This window comes from Staurois parvus, unplaced genomic scaffold, assembly GCF_062004578.1.
Source record: "Staurois parvus isolate SC_StPar_1 unplaced genomic scaffold, SC_StPar_1.0 ptg000262l, whole genome shotgun sequence".
NCBI classification, from domain to species: Eukaryota; Metazoa; Chordata; class Amphibia; order Anura; family Ranidae; genus Staurois; species Staurois parvus.
In genome coordinates, this window is record NW_028318058.1 from 6017697 (window position 1) to 6036016 (window position 18320).

General features: G+C 40.7%; 1 protein-coding gene across 3 annotated transcripts in view; it reads left to right on the forward strand.

The window, feature by feature from the left end:
* Positions 1-18320, forward strand: part of CHST10 (carbohydrate sulfotransferase 10) — a 45030-nt gene that overhangs the window by 16686 nt on the left and 10024 nt on the right. For 2 of the 3 annotated variants that reach the window (XM_089681265.1, XM_089681262.1), the window contains exons 3-5: positions 6148-6239; positions 15722-15953; positions 16777-16882. In XM_089681265.1, coding sequence (XP_089537391.1) covers positions 6148-6239; positions 15722-15953; positions 16777-16882 — 430 coding nt within the window. The remainder of the gene's footprint in view (positions 1-6147; positions 6240-15721; positions 15954-16776; positions 16883-18320) is intronic. The other variant, XM_089681264.1, reaches the window with a different exon arrangement.

An 18320-nucleotide genomic window follows, 5' to 3' on the forward strand; every position in this document is an offset into this window, starting at 1 on the left:
ATAAGTAAATATGGTTTACTTTCCTACAGTGCCTTGAAAAAGTATTCATACCCTTTGAAATGTTCCACATTTTGTCATGTTACAACCAAAATGTATTTTATTGGGATTTTTTGTGATAGACCAACACAAAGCGGTACATAATTGTGAAGTGGAAGTAAAATAATAAATGGTTTTCAAATTTTTTTACAAATAAATATCTGAAAAGTGTGGCATGCATTTGTAATCAGCCCTCTTTACTCTAAAACCCCTAACTAAAATCTAATGGAACCGATTGCCTTCAGAAGTCACCTAATTAGTAAATAGAGTCCACCTGTGTGTAATTTAATCTCAGTATAAATACAGCTGTTCTAAGAAGCCCTCAGAGGTTTGTTAGAGAACATTAGTGAGCAAACCGCATCATGAAGGCCAAGGAACACACCAGACAGGTCTGGGATAAAGTTGTGGAGAAGTTTAAAGCGGGGTTAGGTTATAAAAAAAAAAAAAAAATTACCCCAAGCTTTCAACATCTCACAGAGCACTGTTCAATCCATCATCCAAAAATGGAAATAGTATGGCACAATTGCATACCTACCAAGACATGGCCTTCCACCTAACAGGCTGGGCAAGGAGAGCATTAATCAGAGAAGCAGCCAAGAGGCCCATGTTAACTTTGGGGGAGCTGCAGATATCCACAGCTCAGGTGGGAGAATCTGTCCACAGGACAACTATTAGTTGTGCACTCCACAATTCTGGCCTTTATGAAAGAGTGGCAAGAAGAAAGCCATTGTTGAAAGAAAGCCAGAAGAAGTCCTATTTGCAGTTTGTGAGCAGCCATGTGGGGGACACATCAAACATGTGGAAGAAGGTGTTCTGGTCAGATGAGATCAAAATGTAACTTTTTGGCCTAAAAACAAAACGCTATGTGTGTTGGAAAACTCACTCTGCACATCACCCTGAACATACCATCCCCACCGTGAAACGTGGTGGCAGCAAAGAGACAGGGAAGCTGGTCAGAATTGATGGGAAGAATGATGGATCCAAATACAGGGTAATCGTAGAAGAAAGCATGTTCAAGTCTGCAAAAGACTTGAGACTGGAGTGAAGGTTCACCTTCCGGCAGGACAACAACCCTAAAAATACAGCTACAATGGAATGGTTTAGAGCAAAGCATGTTCATGAGTTAGAATGGCCCAGTCAAAGTCCAGACCTAAATCCAATTCATAATCTGTGGCAAGACTTGAAAATTGCTGTTCACAGACGCTCTCCATCCAATCTGACAGAGCTTAAGCTATTTTGCAAAGAAGAATGGGCAAAAATGTCACTCTAGATGTGCAAAGCTTGTAGAGACATCCCCAAAAAGACTTACAGCTGTAATTGCTGCAAAAGGTGGTTCTACAAAGTATTGACCCAAGGGCTGAATACATATGCACACCATACTTTTTCAGATATTTATTTGTAAAAAATGTTGAAAACCATTTATCATTTTCCTTCCACATCACAACTATGTGCCACTTTGTGTTGGTCTATCACATAAAATACATTTTCTCTTTTGGTTGTAACATGATAAAATGTGGAAAGGGGTATGAATACTTTTTCAAGGAACAGTATGCTATTGCTAGCAGCATAAGGATCAAAATAAGTCAAGTTCTGCTTTTAAACATAAAAATTAAAAACAAAAATCCAGTATCTATACCACCATTTGTAAACGCTATAACTTTCACATATACCAATTAATTTACATGTATTGGGATTTTTTTTTTAGGAAAGACATGTCTCAGAATACATTTTGGCCTAAATTTGACAAAATTTGATTTTGACATTTTTTTTTACTGGACATGTTTAATGGCAAAACGTCCAAAATTCTGTTTTTGTTTTTTTTTCTCAAAGTTGTCGGCCCTTTTTTTTTTTTTTCTTTTAATAGCACTAAAAATATAAAACTCACAGGCAATAAAATACCACTGAAGGAAAGCTCAATTCGTCGGAAATAAAAGCCTGTAAATTTAATTTGGGTGCAGCGCTGTATTACCACGTAATTGTCAGTTAAAGTAACGCAGCGTCGTAACACAAACCGCTTCTTAAACTGCTTCCTGACTGCCCTATAGCAGAAATACTGGTACAAGGCGGAACGGGTGCAAAAAAAATCACCTATATATGTGATTCGCGCTGAAGTGGTTTTCACGCCCCTCTCAGATAGCGTCAGATTGCCTGTCAGTACACCAGTCATCACCTTTAACTCCAATAAGCACCTTCAGGCTTTTAAAGGGCTTTATTTCCTCATTACACTAGACACCCCAAGGAATTTGATAAGAAGCAATGTTTTTGCAGATCTCGTTTGTTGCCCCAAGTTTTTGAAAATGAAGAAAGAAAACAACTTTCTTGGGGTGTCTACTTTCCAAAAAGGGGTCATGTGGGGGGGGGGGATTTGGTGCTATCCTGGCATTTCAGGGCCTCCAAAACTGTGATAGGTAGTGAGGAAGTGAAATGAGTTAGTTTCGCACCTTCAGATTTTCAAAGTGGTCATTGGATTTCAGGCTCCTGTATATGGCTAGGCTCCCAAAAAGTTTCACACATGTGGTATCCCCAAACTCATTAGAAGTAGCAGAATGTATTTTGGGGTGTAATTCCACATATATACCCATGACTTTTGTGAGCAATATATCATTTAACTGACAATTTTGTGTATATATAAAAAAAAAAAAAAAAGAAACTTTTTGTAATTTTCAAAAACTTGTGGAAAAAATAAATCTTCCATGGACTCAATATGCCTCTCAGCAGATGGCTTGGGTGTCTACTTTCCGAAAAGGGGTCATTTGGGGGTGTTTGTACTGTCCTGGTACTTTAGCACCTCAAGAAATATGATGGGCAGTTAGAAAGTAAAAGCTGTGTAAATTCCATTATCTATACCATAGTTTGTAGATGCTATCACTTTCACACAAAGCAATCAATCTACACTTATTGGGATTTTTTTTAACCAAAAACATGTAGCAGAATACATTTTGGCCTAAATTTGAGTTTTTTGGATATTTTTTTATGACAGAAATGAGAAAATATCAGGTTTTTTTTTTTTCAAACCTTTTTTTGTTTATAGTGCCAAAACTAAAAAGTGCACAGGTGATCAAATACTACTGAAAGGAAGCTCTATTTGTGTGAAAAAAAGGACATAAATTTAATTTATGTACCGTATTGCATGACCGCACAATTGTCAGTTAAACTAATGCAGTGGTGTATAGCAAAAAAATGGCGTAAATTGCAGTATCTATACCATAGTTTGTAGACGCTATAACTTTCACACAAAGCAATCAATATACACTTATTGGGATTTTTTTACAAAAACATGGAGCAGAATACATTTTGGCTTAAATTTATGATTAGCTTTGAGTTTACTATATATTTTTTTATAGCCAAAAGTAAAAAATTATCGTTTTTCTTCAAAACTTTTGGTCTTTTTTTTTTTTTTTGTTTATAGCACAAAAAATAAAAAGCGCACAAGTGATCAAATACCACCGAAAGAAATCTCTATTTGTGTGAAAAAAGGATGTAAATTTTGTTTGGGTACAGCATTGCATGACCGCGCAATTATCAGTTGAAATAGTGCTGTGCCAAATAGCAAAAAGAAGCCTGGTCATTAAGGGGGGTAAATCCTCAGGATGGCAAGTGGTTAAATAGTACTTTAACTCCTGCAGTCCCATCACCCTGTTTCCCTAATATATACTTTTTTCCTGATGTTAAAGTGTTACTAAACCCACAACAGTACAATCAGTCTGTATATGCAGTAAAGCATGATTGTTATACTCATGTGGAACCTAAGGGGTTAATCCTCTGCATTGTGTAAAAAGGCTGTTTGATCCTTTCTTCTCTGCCCCTACTCTTGTTGAAATGTCCACCTGATACAGATTGATCGTGCACATGCTCAGTTTGGTGTGTATTGCTAGAGAGGTTTTTTTTTTTCCTTGGGAGGGTGCATGTGGTCAGCAAAGGGCCAATCGGCACTGTCTAGACCAGCAATGGGCAAACTACGGCCCGGCGGACCTTTTAATCCGGCCCGAGGAGCTATGAGGATCTGTCCCCCTCGACGTATCTGCGCATGTGCCGGAGATCGCCGATCGGCTGCTAATGCCTGAAACTGGCACATGCGCAGATACGTCGGCAGATCCTCATAGGAGACAGATTTTCATGCTACACCGGAACGGCGCGGGAACACGGCGAGAGGAACGCGCGGAGCAAAGGTAAGTGAATTGACACAGGGGGAACTTGTGGACTTAATATGGGGGATGAATTAATATGGGGAATGAATTACTATAGGGGGGATGAATTACTATAGGGGGGATGAATTACTATGGGGGGGTGAATTACTATATGGGGGGATGAATTACTATATGGGGGATGAATTACTATATGGGGGATTAATTACTATGCCTACTATGGGGGAATATTACTATACTTACTATGGATGACACATACACATCATTCATCTACTCTTGGTCCGGCCCCCGGGTCCAATATATAAACCCATTGCGGCCCTCAAGTCAAAAAGTTTGCCCACCCCTGGTCTAGACAGAAGATTTGAGGTTTCACATCCTCATAGAGCAGAAAGAGAAAACTACAAGCTTTAACCAGTGCTCTGCTGAAATCACAAGACTGCTCTAACTGCTGATGAGAAAAGGTATTTATCAGTTTATATTTAGTAAAATAATTGCATTTCCATGTTGTGTGTACTGTGGGAGACCAGATATGCTGAATGCAGGGTCCTGGGTTTAGTAACACTTTAATAATCAGTTACTTGACAGAGGATCCACTTCCTCCTCTTCTGTACTCCAGTGATGTGGTTCCAGAAATCTGGTTTAATGGTATAGCTTGTTTTTTTTTTTTTTTTTATTTATTTTTTTTTTTGTTCTTTTCACTGCCTTCGTTAGTAATAAATGTGTGAATGTAACGTAGATGTTGGTATAACCAAGTATGTATTCTTAAAGTGGAGTTAAACAAAAAAAAATGTACCTGACAGGTAGGGTTTTTATGATAGAGTATGTCATATCTTTTTTTTTTCTTCATTAAAAAAAGATTATGGGCCATTAATTATGGATGTGTATGGATTTATTTTTTGGGGAATAAGGTTTTAATTTGGGGTACATTTGCACAGCTGGTTTTCCATGGTACAAATCCCAGCAGCAGGATTCTGATAGCTGCGAGCAAGTAGCTGTGGTTGCAAATCCTGTACACTGTGATGACAGACTATCGGCGGCTCAAGCTGCTCATACTTGTTTCCACAGTCAGCAGTTGCCTGCGGTGATCACAGATGGATGTGCACCAAGTGTGTCCAGCTGCGATCACAGCAGATGATCGCTGGCTGAGCAAACAGTCACAAATAGCTGCTGCCTTAAGGTGTACAGGCAGCTGTCAAACCCTGCAGTAAGAATCTGTAGATTCCTGTTGCTGGGATTTGCACTATGGCAGAATGCCCTTGCGAATGTACTCTTAGGGGGAGATTTACTAAAACTGGTGCTGTCAGAATCTGGTGCAACTGTGCATAATAACCAATCGGCTGTTAACTTCAGCCTGTTCAGTTAAGCTTTTGATAATAAAACCTTGAAGCCGATTGGTTACTATGTACAGCTGCACCAGATTCTTTCTGCACTAGTTTTAGTAAATCTCCCCCCATAGTGCCACTTTAGGGCCAATTCACATTAGTGCATTGATCTGCATTTTTAGCGCAGCTGTAAAATGAAGATCAACGGACATCTGAAAAACAATCATTAATTGCAATGTGTCCTATTTACACCATAATGCTGCGTTGACCTACGTTATGCTAAAATGCAATGCAGCACAATGGATTTAAGCGGATGTCAACACAATGCACAAAAGAAATTCCGTGAAAATGCAGTACGCTTTAACACACATGTTAAAATGCATGTCAGTAGATGTCAAAAATGGACGTCAACGGATGTCAAAATATATGTCAACGGATGTCCGCACGTGACTAAAATGGATGGAAATGTACATCCATTTTCTATACAATTTAGCGCACATCAGTGTAATTGGCCCTTAAACTGTAGAGTTATTTTTTTAACCTTTCAGCATGTCACGGTGCTGTATTTATTTGTGCTTACATGTGCAAAATTTTGTATTTCATGTATCTTTTTTTTTTTGTTTGCTTTCACACGTGTTGCCAAGGTTATGGAGTCAGACAAGGGTTGCAAACTATTTTACCAGAAGTTGAGAAAACAACTGTTACCGGGACAAAGAAATTACAGATTGAGAGTCAGGTATGTGTGCATTAGTCCTCAAAGTGAAAAAAGAAAAAGAAAAAGTAAAATCTAAAAGTTTGATATTTTGGACCTCATAGACACAACTAATTTCCCATTTCAACAAGTATGAATGAGTTTTCATTATGTGAGCAGGTTATTATGTGAGGCATTTTTTAAACAATGTCACGTGGGTCGTTTCCTGGCACTGAAATTGCTGTCAGTGTCATAAGCCATCTGGAAAATTGGTGTTTGTTTTCATGTTTGAGTCCTGTTTAAAAAAAAAAATAATAAAAGACTATGCTTTGTTTTTCTAATGCTGAGTAAATGTTGGAAGAATTCTACTTTGCCCCCAATTGTTTTAGAACTATATATGTATGTATATACAGTTAGGTCCATATATATTTGGACACCGGCACAATTTTCATACTTTTGCCTCTGTATGCCATCAGAATAAATTAAAACGAAACAATCCAAATGAACGTGAAGTGCAGACTTTCAGCTTTAATTCAAGGGGTTGAACATCAATATCAAGCACAAATTTTAGAAACTGCAACCATTTTTTTACACAGTCCCTCCATTTTCAGGGGCTCAAATGTAATTGGACAAATGAATATAATCATAAATAAAATGTTCATTTTTTAATATTTTGTTGAGAATCCTTTACTGGCAATGACTGTCGGAAGTCTGGAACCCATGGACATTACCAGAGACTGGGTTTCCTCCTTTCTGATGTTTTGCCAGGCTCTAAATGCAGCTGTCCTCAGTTGTTCTTTGTTTGTGGGTCTCTCTGTCTGTAGTTTTGCCTTCAGCAAGTGAAATGCATGCTCAATTGGGTTGAGATCAGGTGATTGACTCGGCCATTGCAGAATATTCCACTTCTTTTCCTTCAAAAGCTCCTGGGTTGCTTTTGCAGTGTGTTTTGGATCATTGTCTATCTGTACTGTGAAGCACCATCCAATCAACTTTGCTGAATTTGGGCTGACGTATATCTCGAAACACTGCAGAATTCATCTGGCAGCTTCTGTCACAACATCAATAAACACCAATGACCCAGTGCTACTAGAAGCCATGCATGCCCATGCCATCACACTGCCTCCACCATGTTTTACAGATGAGGTTGTGTGCTTTGGATCATGAGCTGTTCCAAGCCTTCTTCACACTTTTTTCTTCCCATCATTCTGCTACAGATTAATCTTAGTTTCATCCGTCCAAAGAATTCTTTTCCAGAACTGGTCTGGTTTTTGTAGATGTTTTTTTGGCAAAGTCTAATCTGGCTTTTCTATTCTTCAGGCTTATGAATGGTTTGCACCTTGTGGTGACCCTCTGTATTTGCTCTTGTAAAGTCTTCTCTTGATTTTAGACTTTGACAATGATACACCCCCCTCCTGGAGAGTGTCCTTCACTTGTCTGGATGTTGTAAATGGGTTTTTATTTACCATAGAGAGGATTCTGCGTTCATCCACCACATTTCTCTTCTATGAACATCCATGCCTTTTTATGTTGCTGAGCTCACCAGTGCGTTTTTCTTGCCTCAGACTGTCAAACTGTTGATTTGGACACTCCTAATGTTGCTGCTATCTCTCTGATGGATTTGTTTAGTTTTTGAAGCCTTACAATGGCCTGTTTCACTTGCATGGACAACTCCTTTGAACACCTGATGTAGGTTCACAGCAATAGATTCCAAATGTAAATACCACACTTAGAATCAACTCCAGACCTTTTACCTGCCTAATTGATGAAGAAGTAATGAAGGAGTAGCCCACACCTGGCCATGAAACCGCTTTTGATTCAATTGTCCAATTACTTTTGGTCCCTTGGATAAGGGGGGGTGGCTACTCTTAGCAGCTGTAATTCCTAAACCTTTCCTCTAATTATGATGTACATACCCTCAAATTAAACCTGAGTGTGCACTTTCAGCCTATATCCATTATATAACTGTAGCTTGAATATGTTTTGGTAAATACCTGAAGAAAACTAAAATTGTGCCTGTGTCTAAATATATATGGACCTAACTGTGTGTGTCTATATATAAAACACACACACACTTTTTCTTTTCATTTTCTTTCCACAGTTTCAAATACACTATATTACCAAAAGTATTTGGAAGCCTGCCTGTACACGCACATGAACTTTAATGCCATCCCAGTCTTATTCCGTAGGGTTCAATATTGAGTTGGCCCACCCTTTGTACTATAACAGCTTAAACTCTTCTGGGAAGGCTGTCCACAGGGTTTAGGAGTGTGTCTATGGGAATGTTTGACCGTTCTTCCAGAAGCCCATTTGTGAGGTCAGGCTCTGATGTCGGATGCGAAGGCCTGGCTCGTAGTCTGTGCTAATTCATCCCATCATCTAATTCTATCGGGTTGAGGTCAGGACTCTGCAGGCCAGTCAAGTTCCTCCACCCCAGATTTGCTCATTCATGTCTTTATGGACCTTGCTTTGTGCACTGGTGTGCAGTCATGTTGGACCAGGAAGGGGCCATCCCCAGTCTGCTCCCACAAAGTTGGGAGCATGAAATTGTCCAAAATGTCTTGATATGCTGGCGCCTTAGGAGTTCCCTTCACTGGAACTAAGGGTCCAAGCCCAACCCCTGAAAAACAACCCCACACTATAATCCCCCCTCCACCGAACTTTGACTTTGGCGCAATACAGTCAGGTAAGTATCGTTCTCCTGGCAACCACCAAACCCAGACATGTACATTGGATTGACAGACAGAGAAGCGTGATTCGTCATTCCAGAGAACACTGCTCTAGAGTCCAGTGGCGGTGTGCTTTACACCACTGCATCTGACGCTTTGCATTGCACTTGGTGATGCGAGGCTTGGATGCAGCTGCTCAGCCATGGAAACCCATTCCATGAAGCTCTCTACGCACTGTTGTGCTAATCTAAACGCCACACAAAGTTTGAAGTTCTTTAGCTATTGACTCTGCAGACAGTTGGCGACTTATGCTCACTGTGCGCTTCAGCATGTACTGAAGGGGGTTCAGTATTGAACCCGACGGACTAAGACTAGGATGCCATTAAAGTCCATGTGTGTGTAAAGGTAGACACACACACACACACACGTAGACACACACACACATGTAGACACACACACACACTTACGCTCATTCAGTAATCATTGTCAAGCTTACGAATTCAATGTCACAACATATAAAGTCAGAAACGTGTCCTACTTACCTGCTCTGTACAATGGAGCAGCCCCGATCTTCCTCTTCTGGGGTCCCCTGTCAGCACTCTGGGCTCCTCCTTTTCTCCGTGTGCAACTATAGGAATCCGTTTCCTATTGTGGCACACATGTGGGCTCGATCCCAAGCGATGCTCTCTGTGTCCATTGACACACACAGTGTGGCTCAGCTCAGTCTCCAACTCCCTCGTTACTGGATTTGATTAATAGCAGCAGGAGCCTGCTTCTCTCACGGAGTCCAGTGAAGAGGGAGGGAGGGAAAGAGCAGTGCTGCTGCTCCTGGAGAGAACGCTGCATTGAGATCAGGCTCAAGTAAGTATTGGGGGGGGGGGGGGTCGAACAATAGAAGGCTTTTTACCTTTAATATAGAGAATGCAATACATTTTTTTACTGTCTTCGTTAAAATCCGCTAACAGGCAGGGTTTTTGTAACAGGAGAGACCCTATGGGCATGTGCATGAGCAACTCAGACCACATTTATGCCCCGCTCTGCGTGTTGCTGCAATGTGACTCCCGTGCACATGGGGAGTGCATGTCAAAATGAAGAGTAGATTCAAAGATACGGGCAGCTGAATTTATGTTTGTAAACAGTAAAAGCCCACCTTTACCTTCTTCCACCCCTCCAAATCTCTTATGTTGGCCAAATAGACCACCTATCATATTGGAATAGCAATGGGAGGAATACTCAGAAGGCGTACACAGGTTCCCCTATTTGGTTAATTGTGGTAGTGTATTCAAGCTGTGGGTATAACCGCCTAAACCAAATATCAATACTTTTAATGTGGATTGTATATCCTGTTCACAAGGGTGAGGTGAGGAACATGAAAACTAATACTGTACCGTTGATGCAGTTGATTAAAAGTGTAAAAAGCCAGACTTTGATTTCATGCTCCTGTGGCACAAAGAGAATGCCAGAATGATCAGATGGCCCATTGCTGTCTGCTGGTCATTTGATGTTTGTTTTTTTTTGCATTGAAGAATTCTCTGGGGAGATGCTAGGTTTTGATTGCCCTGTGCTCAGGGTTTAATGTCTGATTTCATATATACTCAGATGCTGCAGGAGGGCAACAAACTGTTTTTCTCATCGCACAGACGGTGCAGAGGTTTAAGAGAACATGTGGAATCATTAAGAGGTCACCAACTGCAGCAGATCTTTAGTTACTTGCCAATATGTTCAGGTTTGAGGCATGACTTTGGCTCTTATTCATGAAAGAAGATCAGACATAATCTGATCATATCTTCTGCCAGATGGTTTGCCTTTACAAATGACACAACCGGATGGTAAACATTTGCACACAGTCGGAAGGCAAATATCTGTGTTGTACATCCTTAAACAGTACATTGTAGTGTTTTGACTTCATTTTAATGTTTTACCATAAACATAGAGTGAAATCTACCCGAGCTCACATGCTGATCTGTTTGCTAGAAGTACTATGGGGATCAATTCAGTGATAAAGGTGAACAAGCAGAAAAACGTCTTGCGCCATGTATGACTTAAATAAAATTCTGCATCGCAATAAAAGGGCATAGGAACATATGCCCTGATGGAGGGAGCATTTTCTGTAATCCCCAACATGCATAGACGTGTTCAGGGGCGGACTGACAACTCATGGGGCCCCCGGGCAATAGGGGATCATGGGGCCCCTGTGCCCTTGCCCAAACTCAAAAAAGCCTATGAAAAAGGTACCAGGGGCATCTCATGGGGCCCCCTACTGATCCCGGGCCCTCGGGCAGTGCCCGAGTTTCCAAATGGTCAGTCCGCCCCTGGACGTGTTAAAATAAAGTAGAATTTTGACCACAAATCTTTCTATTTCATTCCTGGTGCTCTTCATAGTTCTTTCCAGCAGGAATCTGTGAATTCAGACCTTGAAAAGAACAGCCATTTGAGAAGTAAGGATGTTAGGTGGTAGATAATTCAATATTGCAATCCTATAATTTCAAAGTCTAATCCATGCCATGAAGCTTCATGGCTCTGGTTAGGCTGCTCTCAATATCCAGGGAACTCTAAATTTGTCATCCTGGATATACAGTAGTTCAAGAGCTTCGAATCTAACAAGAATGCCACACTAATAGTAGTAGAGTCTAAGAGGATTGATTTACAGGTATTTACTTTGTATCAAAGCAACATGGGGAAAATATCCAGCGTGTGTTGGAGGGCTGTAGCACCCCTCCTTCATCATGGCTGCAGCACATGAACATTAAAACAAAGGGTCTATAGAGTGAGGTTAATTGTTGTTTAACAGTGACAACAGTGATTTCACTTCTTTCTCTTTAGGCACTTGAAGACCAACATATTAAACCACTGTCATACTTGGAATGCACCACTGTAGCCAAATTCATTTTATAGAATTTTAGGACCGATAGAGCTTACTTTGGTGGTATTTAATCCCCAACGTTTTTTACTATATAAAGGAAAAAAGGCCAAAAAAGTTGGAAAATAGTTTTTCTTAGTTTCTGTTATGAAACTTTACAAATAATTCTTTCTTCGTAACTTTATGCCAAAATTTATTGTTACATTTCTTTAGTAAAATAAAAAACAAATCATGTATATTATTTAGTCTGTGTGAAAATTATAGCATATACAAACGATGGTATATATGAAAATTTATCAACCCGGATGTACTGGCTATAATAATAATGAATTCCCTGTTCCAACAATAATCTCCTCCAGCTGCTGGAGACTCCGTATCCCCCTGCATCTCAAATCTTAATACCAAATGAAAGTGCATCACTCGAGTGTAACCCTCGAGTACCACATGTGAGATTTTTTTCATTGCTGAGATGCATAGAGGGGCCCAAAATCCAAAGAGCAGCTTCAGGCTTTCAAGGAGCCTAAATAATGCATCTGATTTCCTGACTACCTAGTACTTTTCTTGAGACACTGAAGAGCAGGAGAATCGCCCACAAAATTACCCCATTCTGCAAGGCATACACTCCCAACATTTTTCTGGGTCCAAACTCTAAATTGCACCTTTTGCGTTTTAAATGAGCATAAATTAGCCATTTAATTTCTTGATTACCTATCACGTTTTGAGGCCCTTCAATGCCAGTAGAGTAGAAACACCTAAGAAAATACCACATCACATTTTGCAGAGTGAACACCCCAAGTAATTTATTTATTTATTTTTTTTTAAGAATTAGGCGTCTTGATTTTTTTTTTTTACATTTTTTTTTTCTGCCACAAGATACACTATATTGCCAAAAGTATTGGGACACCCCTCCAAATCATTGGGTTCAGGTGTTCCAACCACCTCCATGGCCATGGGTGTAAAAAATCAAGCTCCTAGACATGCAAACTGCGTCAACAAACATTTGTGAAAGACTGGGTCACTCCCAGGAGTTTAGTGAATTCAAGCGTGGTACTGCAATAGCATGCCACCTGTACAATAAGTCCATCTGTGAAATTTCCTTGCTACTAAATATTCCACAGTCAACTGTTAGTGGTATTATAACAAAGCGGAAGCAACTGGGAACAACTACAACTAAGTCATGTAAAATGACAGAGCAGGGTCAGTCCATGCTGAAGTGCCTAGTGTGCAGAAGTCGCCAACTGTCTGCAGAGTCAATAGCTAAAGACCTCCAAACTTCATGTGGCTTTCAGATTAGCACAGCAGCAGTGCGTAGAGAGCTTCATGGAATGGGTTTTCAAGGCTGAGCACTTGCATCCATGCCTTACTTCACCAAGTGCAATGCAAAACGTCAGATGCAATGGCGTAAAGCACCCCGCCCCTGGACTCTAGAGCAGTGGAAATGTGTTCTCTGGAGTGACTAATCACGCTTCCCTTGCAATACGATGGACATGTTTTGGTATGGTAGTTTCCAGGATAACTGTACTTGCCTGACTGCATTGTGCCAAGTGTAAAGTGTGGTGAAGGAGGGATTATGGTGTGGGGTTGTTTTTTCAGGGATTGGGCTTGGCCCCTTAGTTCCAGTGAAGGGAACTCTTAAGGCATCCATATACCAAGACATTTTGGACAATTGTATACTCCCAACTTGTGGGGTCAGCTTGGGGATGGCCCCTTCCTGTTCCAACATGACTGCGCACCAGCGCACAAAGCAAGGTCCATAAAGACATGGATGAGCGAGTTTGGTGTAGAAGAACTTGACTGGCCTGACCTCAACCCAGTAGAACACCTTTGGGATGAACTACAGCAGAGACTGTGAGCCATGCCTTGTCGTCTGACATCCGTGCATGACCTCACAAATGCGCTTCTGGAAGAATGGTCAAACATTCCCATAGACACACTCCTAAACCTTGTGGACTGCCTTCTTAGAAGAGTTGAAGCTGTTATAGCTGCAAAGGGTGGGCCAATTCAATATTGAACCCTACGGACTAAGACTAGTTCATGTGCATGTAAAGGCAGGTGTCCCAATATTTTTGGCAATATTATGTATTTCAAACTGCAGAAAGAAAATGAAAATGTATTTTTTACACAAAGTTGTACATGAATACGATATTCCTAACATACAGTATAGGGTTGCATACAATTACACCCCAAGACACATTCTGATACTCCTCCTGAGTATGGGGATGTATGAGACTTTTTAGGAGCCTAGCTATATAGAGGCACCCAAAATCCAAGGAACACCTTCAGGCTTTGCAAGAAGTATAAATTACACATGTGATTTTCTGACTACCTATCATATTTTGGAGGCCCTGGAGCACCAGGACAGTAAGAAACACCCATAAAATTACCTCATTTTGTAAAGTAAATACCCAATGGTATTTTTTAAGAGGCATTGTGAGTCTTATGATTTAATTTCTTGCCACATGTTTATGGCAATTGAAAAAAGAAAATTATTAATATTTTTTACAATCGGTTAAGATATTCCTAACATGCACTATGACCATACTTAGAACTACACCCCAGAACACATTTTGCCACTACTCCTGAGTATAGGGAAAACCATATATGTGAGCCTAGCCACATTGAGGGGCACCTTCAGGCTTTCTAAGGCCAAAAATTAATGCATTTATTTTCCAGAATCCCTATCACATTTTTGGTGGCCTTGGACACCAGGACAGTCCTAATGACCACATTTTAAAATTTAACACCCCAAGGTATATTTTAAGAGGCGTGTTAAATCTTCTGAAGGCTTCATTTTTTGCCATAAGTTTTGCAAAATATGGAAAGAAAATGAAAATGATTTTTTTACACAAAGTTGTCAATGTAATAAGATATTTCTCACTCACAGCATGAGCATACTTATTACAACCCAAAACACATTCTGTTGTGTTTTGGGTTGTTTATGTACAGGACATGGTATCTTCTGTATCACAAAAATCAACCAATTGTATCAAAGACGGTGTATTGTAATTCTCACCTCTGTACAAGTGGTCAGGGAACATAGCTTAGTGTAGTGTCCACTATAGCAGACCCTGTTCTTATAAGCCAAGCAAGCCTAGCCTACTGGTACATTTCTGCCCGGCAAGAACACCATGTTCACTGGCCATGCAGTACAGGCAGCTGAAGAAGGGAATAACAAGAGTTTCTGTGTGATTGCTGTGATCTGTCACAGTGATCACATGGTACAGAACCAATTTCATTGGTGGTGATTGGGGACACTGTGACTGTGAATTTCTTTGGCCCTTTACCCCAATCTGTGACGCGCTGTGTCCGAGGGACGTGCATGAGGACGTGCATGAGTAGCAGATGTGGGAGGTCTCATATGCCCACCTGCACCCAGGATATCTATATTTTGGTGGTTAAGCAGTAAGCTTTACACTGTACACCTCCTAGCTCCCAGCCTTGGATTGGGCAATAAGTAGATTGCCGAGGTTGCCTTCCCTTCTTTTTTTCCTTCTGTTTAGTACATGTGCACGCTCAAGAGCTGAATTAGCTGTGAGTGCTACTTATCTTGATTGCTATTTGAGAGCTACAGTACAGGCGATTACAGTTGGTACGTTTCAGAATTTAATGAGTAAAAAACTACTTGAGTGTTTTTTGTATACAATTGCCAGGAGTTAAGCACTGGCCCACATTGGGAAAATTGCAGCTTGTATTTTTTTTGTGCCTTCTGGTGCATTGGCAGCCCATTCATAATGAATAGACTGCCTTAATGGAAAGCACATTAAGCCTAGGTTCACACTATGAATCAGATATGAATCGCACAGGAGCCACAACACATTCATGTGCAATTCACATGCCATTCAGTGCAGTGCTATTTGAGCCCATTCATTTTTAATAATTTGCATAATCCAAGTGATCTTACATTTCATGGCAGTGAAAAAGACTTGTAGTTTTGCTGTAAATTACTTTGATGTTATGTGATCTGGTTTACAAATTAACAGACATTGTGATTCTTCTTGCAGTCATCTGCAGAGCCTCTGCAAAGTGTGACACACCTTGATCTCATCCACAAGGAGCGCCTTGAGCTGTTACAGACTGTGTGCAGAAATGGATCACTGGGTAACCTGTCTCACGCCATCATCTCCAAGTTTGTACTGGACCGAATCTTTGTCTCCGACAAGCACAAAATCTTGTTTTGTCAAACCCCCAAAGTAGGAAATACACAGTGGAAAAAAGTTCTCATTGTTTTAAATGGTAATATTTGTTTCAAACTTACAGAAATATATTATGTTTTCAGTAAAGGCACATTCATAGGAGAACAAGGGCAGTCTTTCCAAAACCCCTTCCAATTCCAAATGTATCCTACAAGCCGTAGTAAAGCCTTTTTTTTTTCCACTTTACTATAAGGATTACCTGTAGATACAGTGAAAATCTCCTAACTGTATACGGTTTAGGAGATATTTTATTTACATCTGTAGCAGCCAGTGATGTCAGCAGGGCATGCTCACTGCATTCTAAATGGACAGGGCATTTTAGTATACCATCCATTCAGACTGCTGTGCCACAACCGTGACTCCCGTGTGTGTGCATGGGAGTGACATCATCGCGGCTGAAGCCAGTGAACCCGGAAGGAAGACTGGGTGAAGATGCAATGCCTGTCAGCAGTGACAGTATGCCTCTAGAAGGATCCGCTTTATAGGCAAGTCTGTCATAATGTGGTAGCATACTAATACAATATGACATTAACCTGCAGGGGGGATTTTTTTTTTTTTTCAATACAGACTTTACTTTTAGCACACAATCAGTTTTAAATGACACTATTCCTGTAGTGTTCATTACTAATCAGACCACAGACCATAGTCCTGTTTTGGCTACTATTCATCAAATATTGTGCTGTCATTTCATTATCATTTTTTGACAAAATATGATTGGGTCAGTAGGACTGAAAGTCTCTGAGTAATGTGAACTTCCTGTTCTATCTTTATAAGAATGTTAAGGTGAATTAATGTTTTCTTAAAGGTAGACAGTAGGATGCGGTTTGAAATAATACATCTTTAATGTTACATTTATTTTTCAGGGGCATTTCCTTCAATCGAGGGTATTCCAGAAAGTATTGTTCATGACCATGATAAGAATGGTCTGCCTAGGCTATCTTCATACAGTGTATCTGATGTGCATAAGCGGTATGTACCTTAAGTATTGTACTTAAGTATTGTATCTGAGTAATGTAACTTAGTGTAAATCATCACAGTGGGTGGCTATGACCATTCCATGATGTCTTTTTCTGTTCACATCTTGGTGTGGTTTCACAGTGAAGGTTCCCATGGCCATTAGAGGATACTCACCCTCTTCAGACATTTTTGGCTCGACAATGATCAGAATATTTTATGGAAACCTTGAGGTCTTACCAGACAATGGAGATGATTTTTCTGTAGCCAGCACATGATAAACTGACCACACATGGAGCCTGAATGGTCATATTGGTTATATTGGTCATCTTGTGAAACTAGGATCAGTAGCATATATGGATGACCACCATATGTGTATAGGCCAATTGAGAGAGGATATAGCATGATGATCACATAAAAAATGCCATGGCATTTTGAACTATTGGTTTGAATTGGCTAACTACATTCCAGGTGCACCACAACTAAAGATGCGCAACGTTTTACAGTTTTTTTGTTTTTGTTTTTTTCTGTTAAGGGCCGGTTCACACCATAATTGCACAAGAATGTGGTCTGCACTCCTGTGCGATTTGAGTGCAGTGTGTTTTTGGACCATTCATTTTAATGGCCTGAAATTGCACTGTATCATACCAAAAGTAGTGCATGCACTACCAGATTGCATGGTACTGCATGTCCCTTCCGATCCAGTGCAGACAGACACGCTGCATTTGCCATCAGTGTTTGGGATTATCGTTAGCATTGCATTGGCATCTTCAGGAGATCGCAAAGTCAGTGCGTTTTGAACGCTGTGAGGGAAATGCGCATGGAACACTGGTTTCCCATGCTTTGTTCTGGTGTAAACAAGTGTAAAATTAGCCACATCCTGAGTAGAGAAGCCTGTGTCCTGCCAGCACACTGCAAAGTGTCCGTCTTGCTCTTTGTGGGGAAGCAGTAATCCGTTTGGCATGCCGCCTGCTGAGTCAGTGCCGGACTTCTCCAATCAGTGGGGGAGCATGAACCTCAGTAATTGCAGAGCTATAGGTCTGACACAGTAGGGGGCATGTCAGAGGCTGCTTACGTTACGTTGTGGCTGCTTTAGAAGAAGAACTAAGACTTTTTGCCTTTTTGTTATGCGCCTGCAATGTATGTGACTAATGAAACTCAAAGTTGGGCTTTAATTAAAGAAGGCATGTTCTTAATCGCTTGCCAACCAGCCACAGTACATCTACTGCGGCAGGGCGGCACCGCTGCGCAAAATCACGTATATATACGTGATTTTGCATTTCGGTTAGGGGGTGCGCGCTAGGCACGCGACCGCCCTACCCGCGCCAGCAATCGCGGGTGTCAATCCCTGGGCTCCGGCAGGTGATTACCCGCCAGAGCCCTGTGATTACCGGCAAACACTGACAGGGAGCACGGCAATGTTTACATTGCAGCTCTCCTCCCTGTCAGTTTG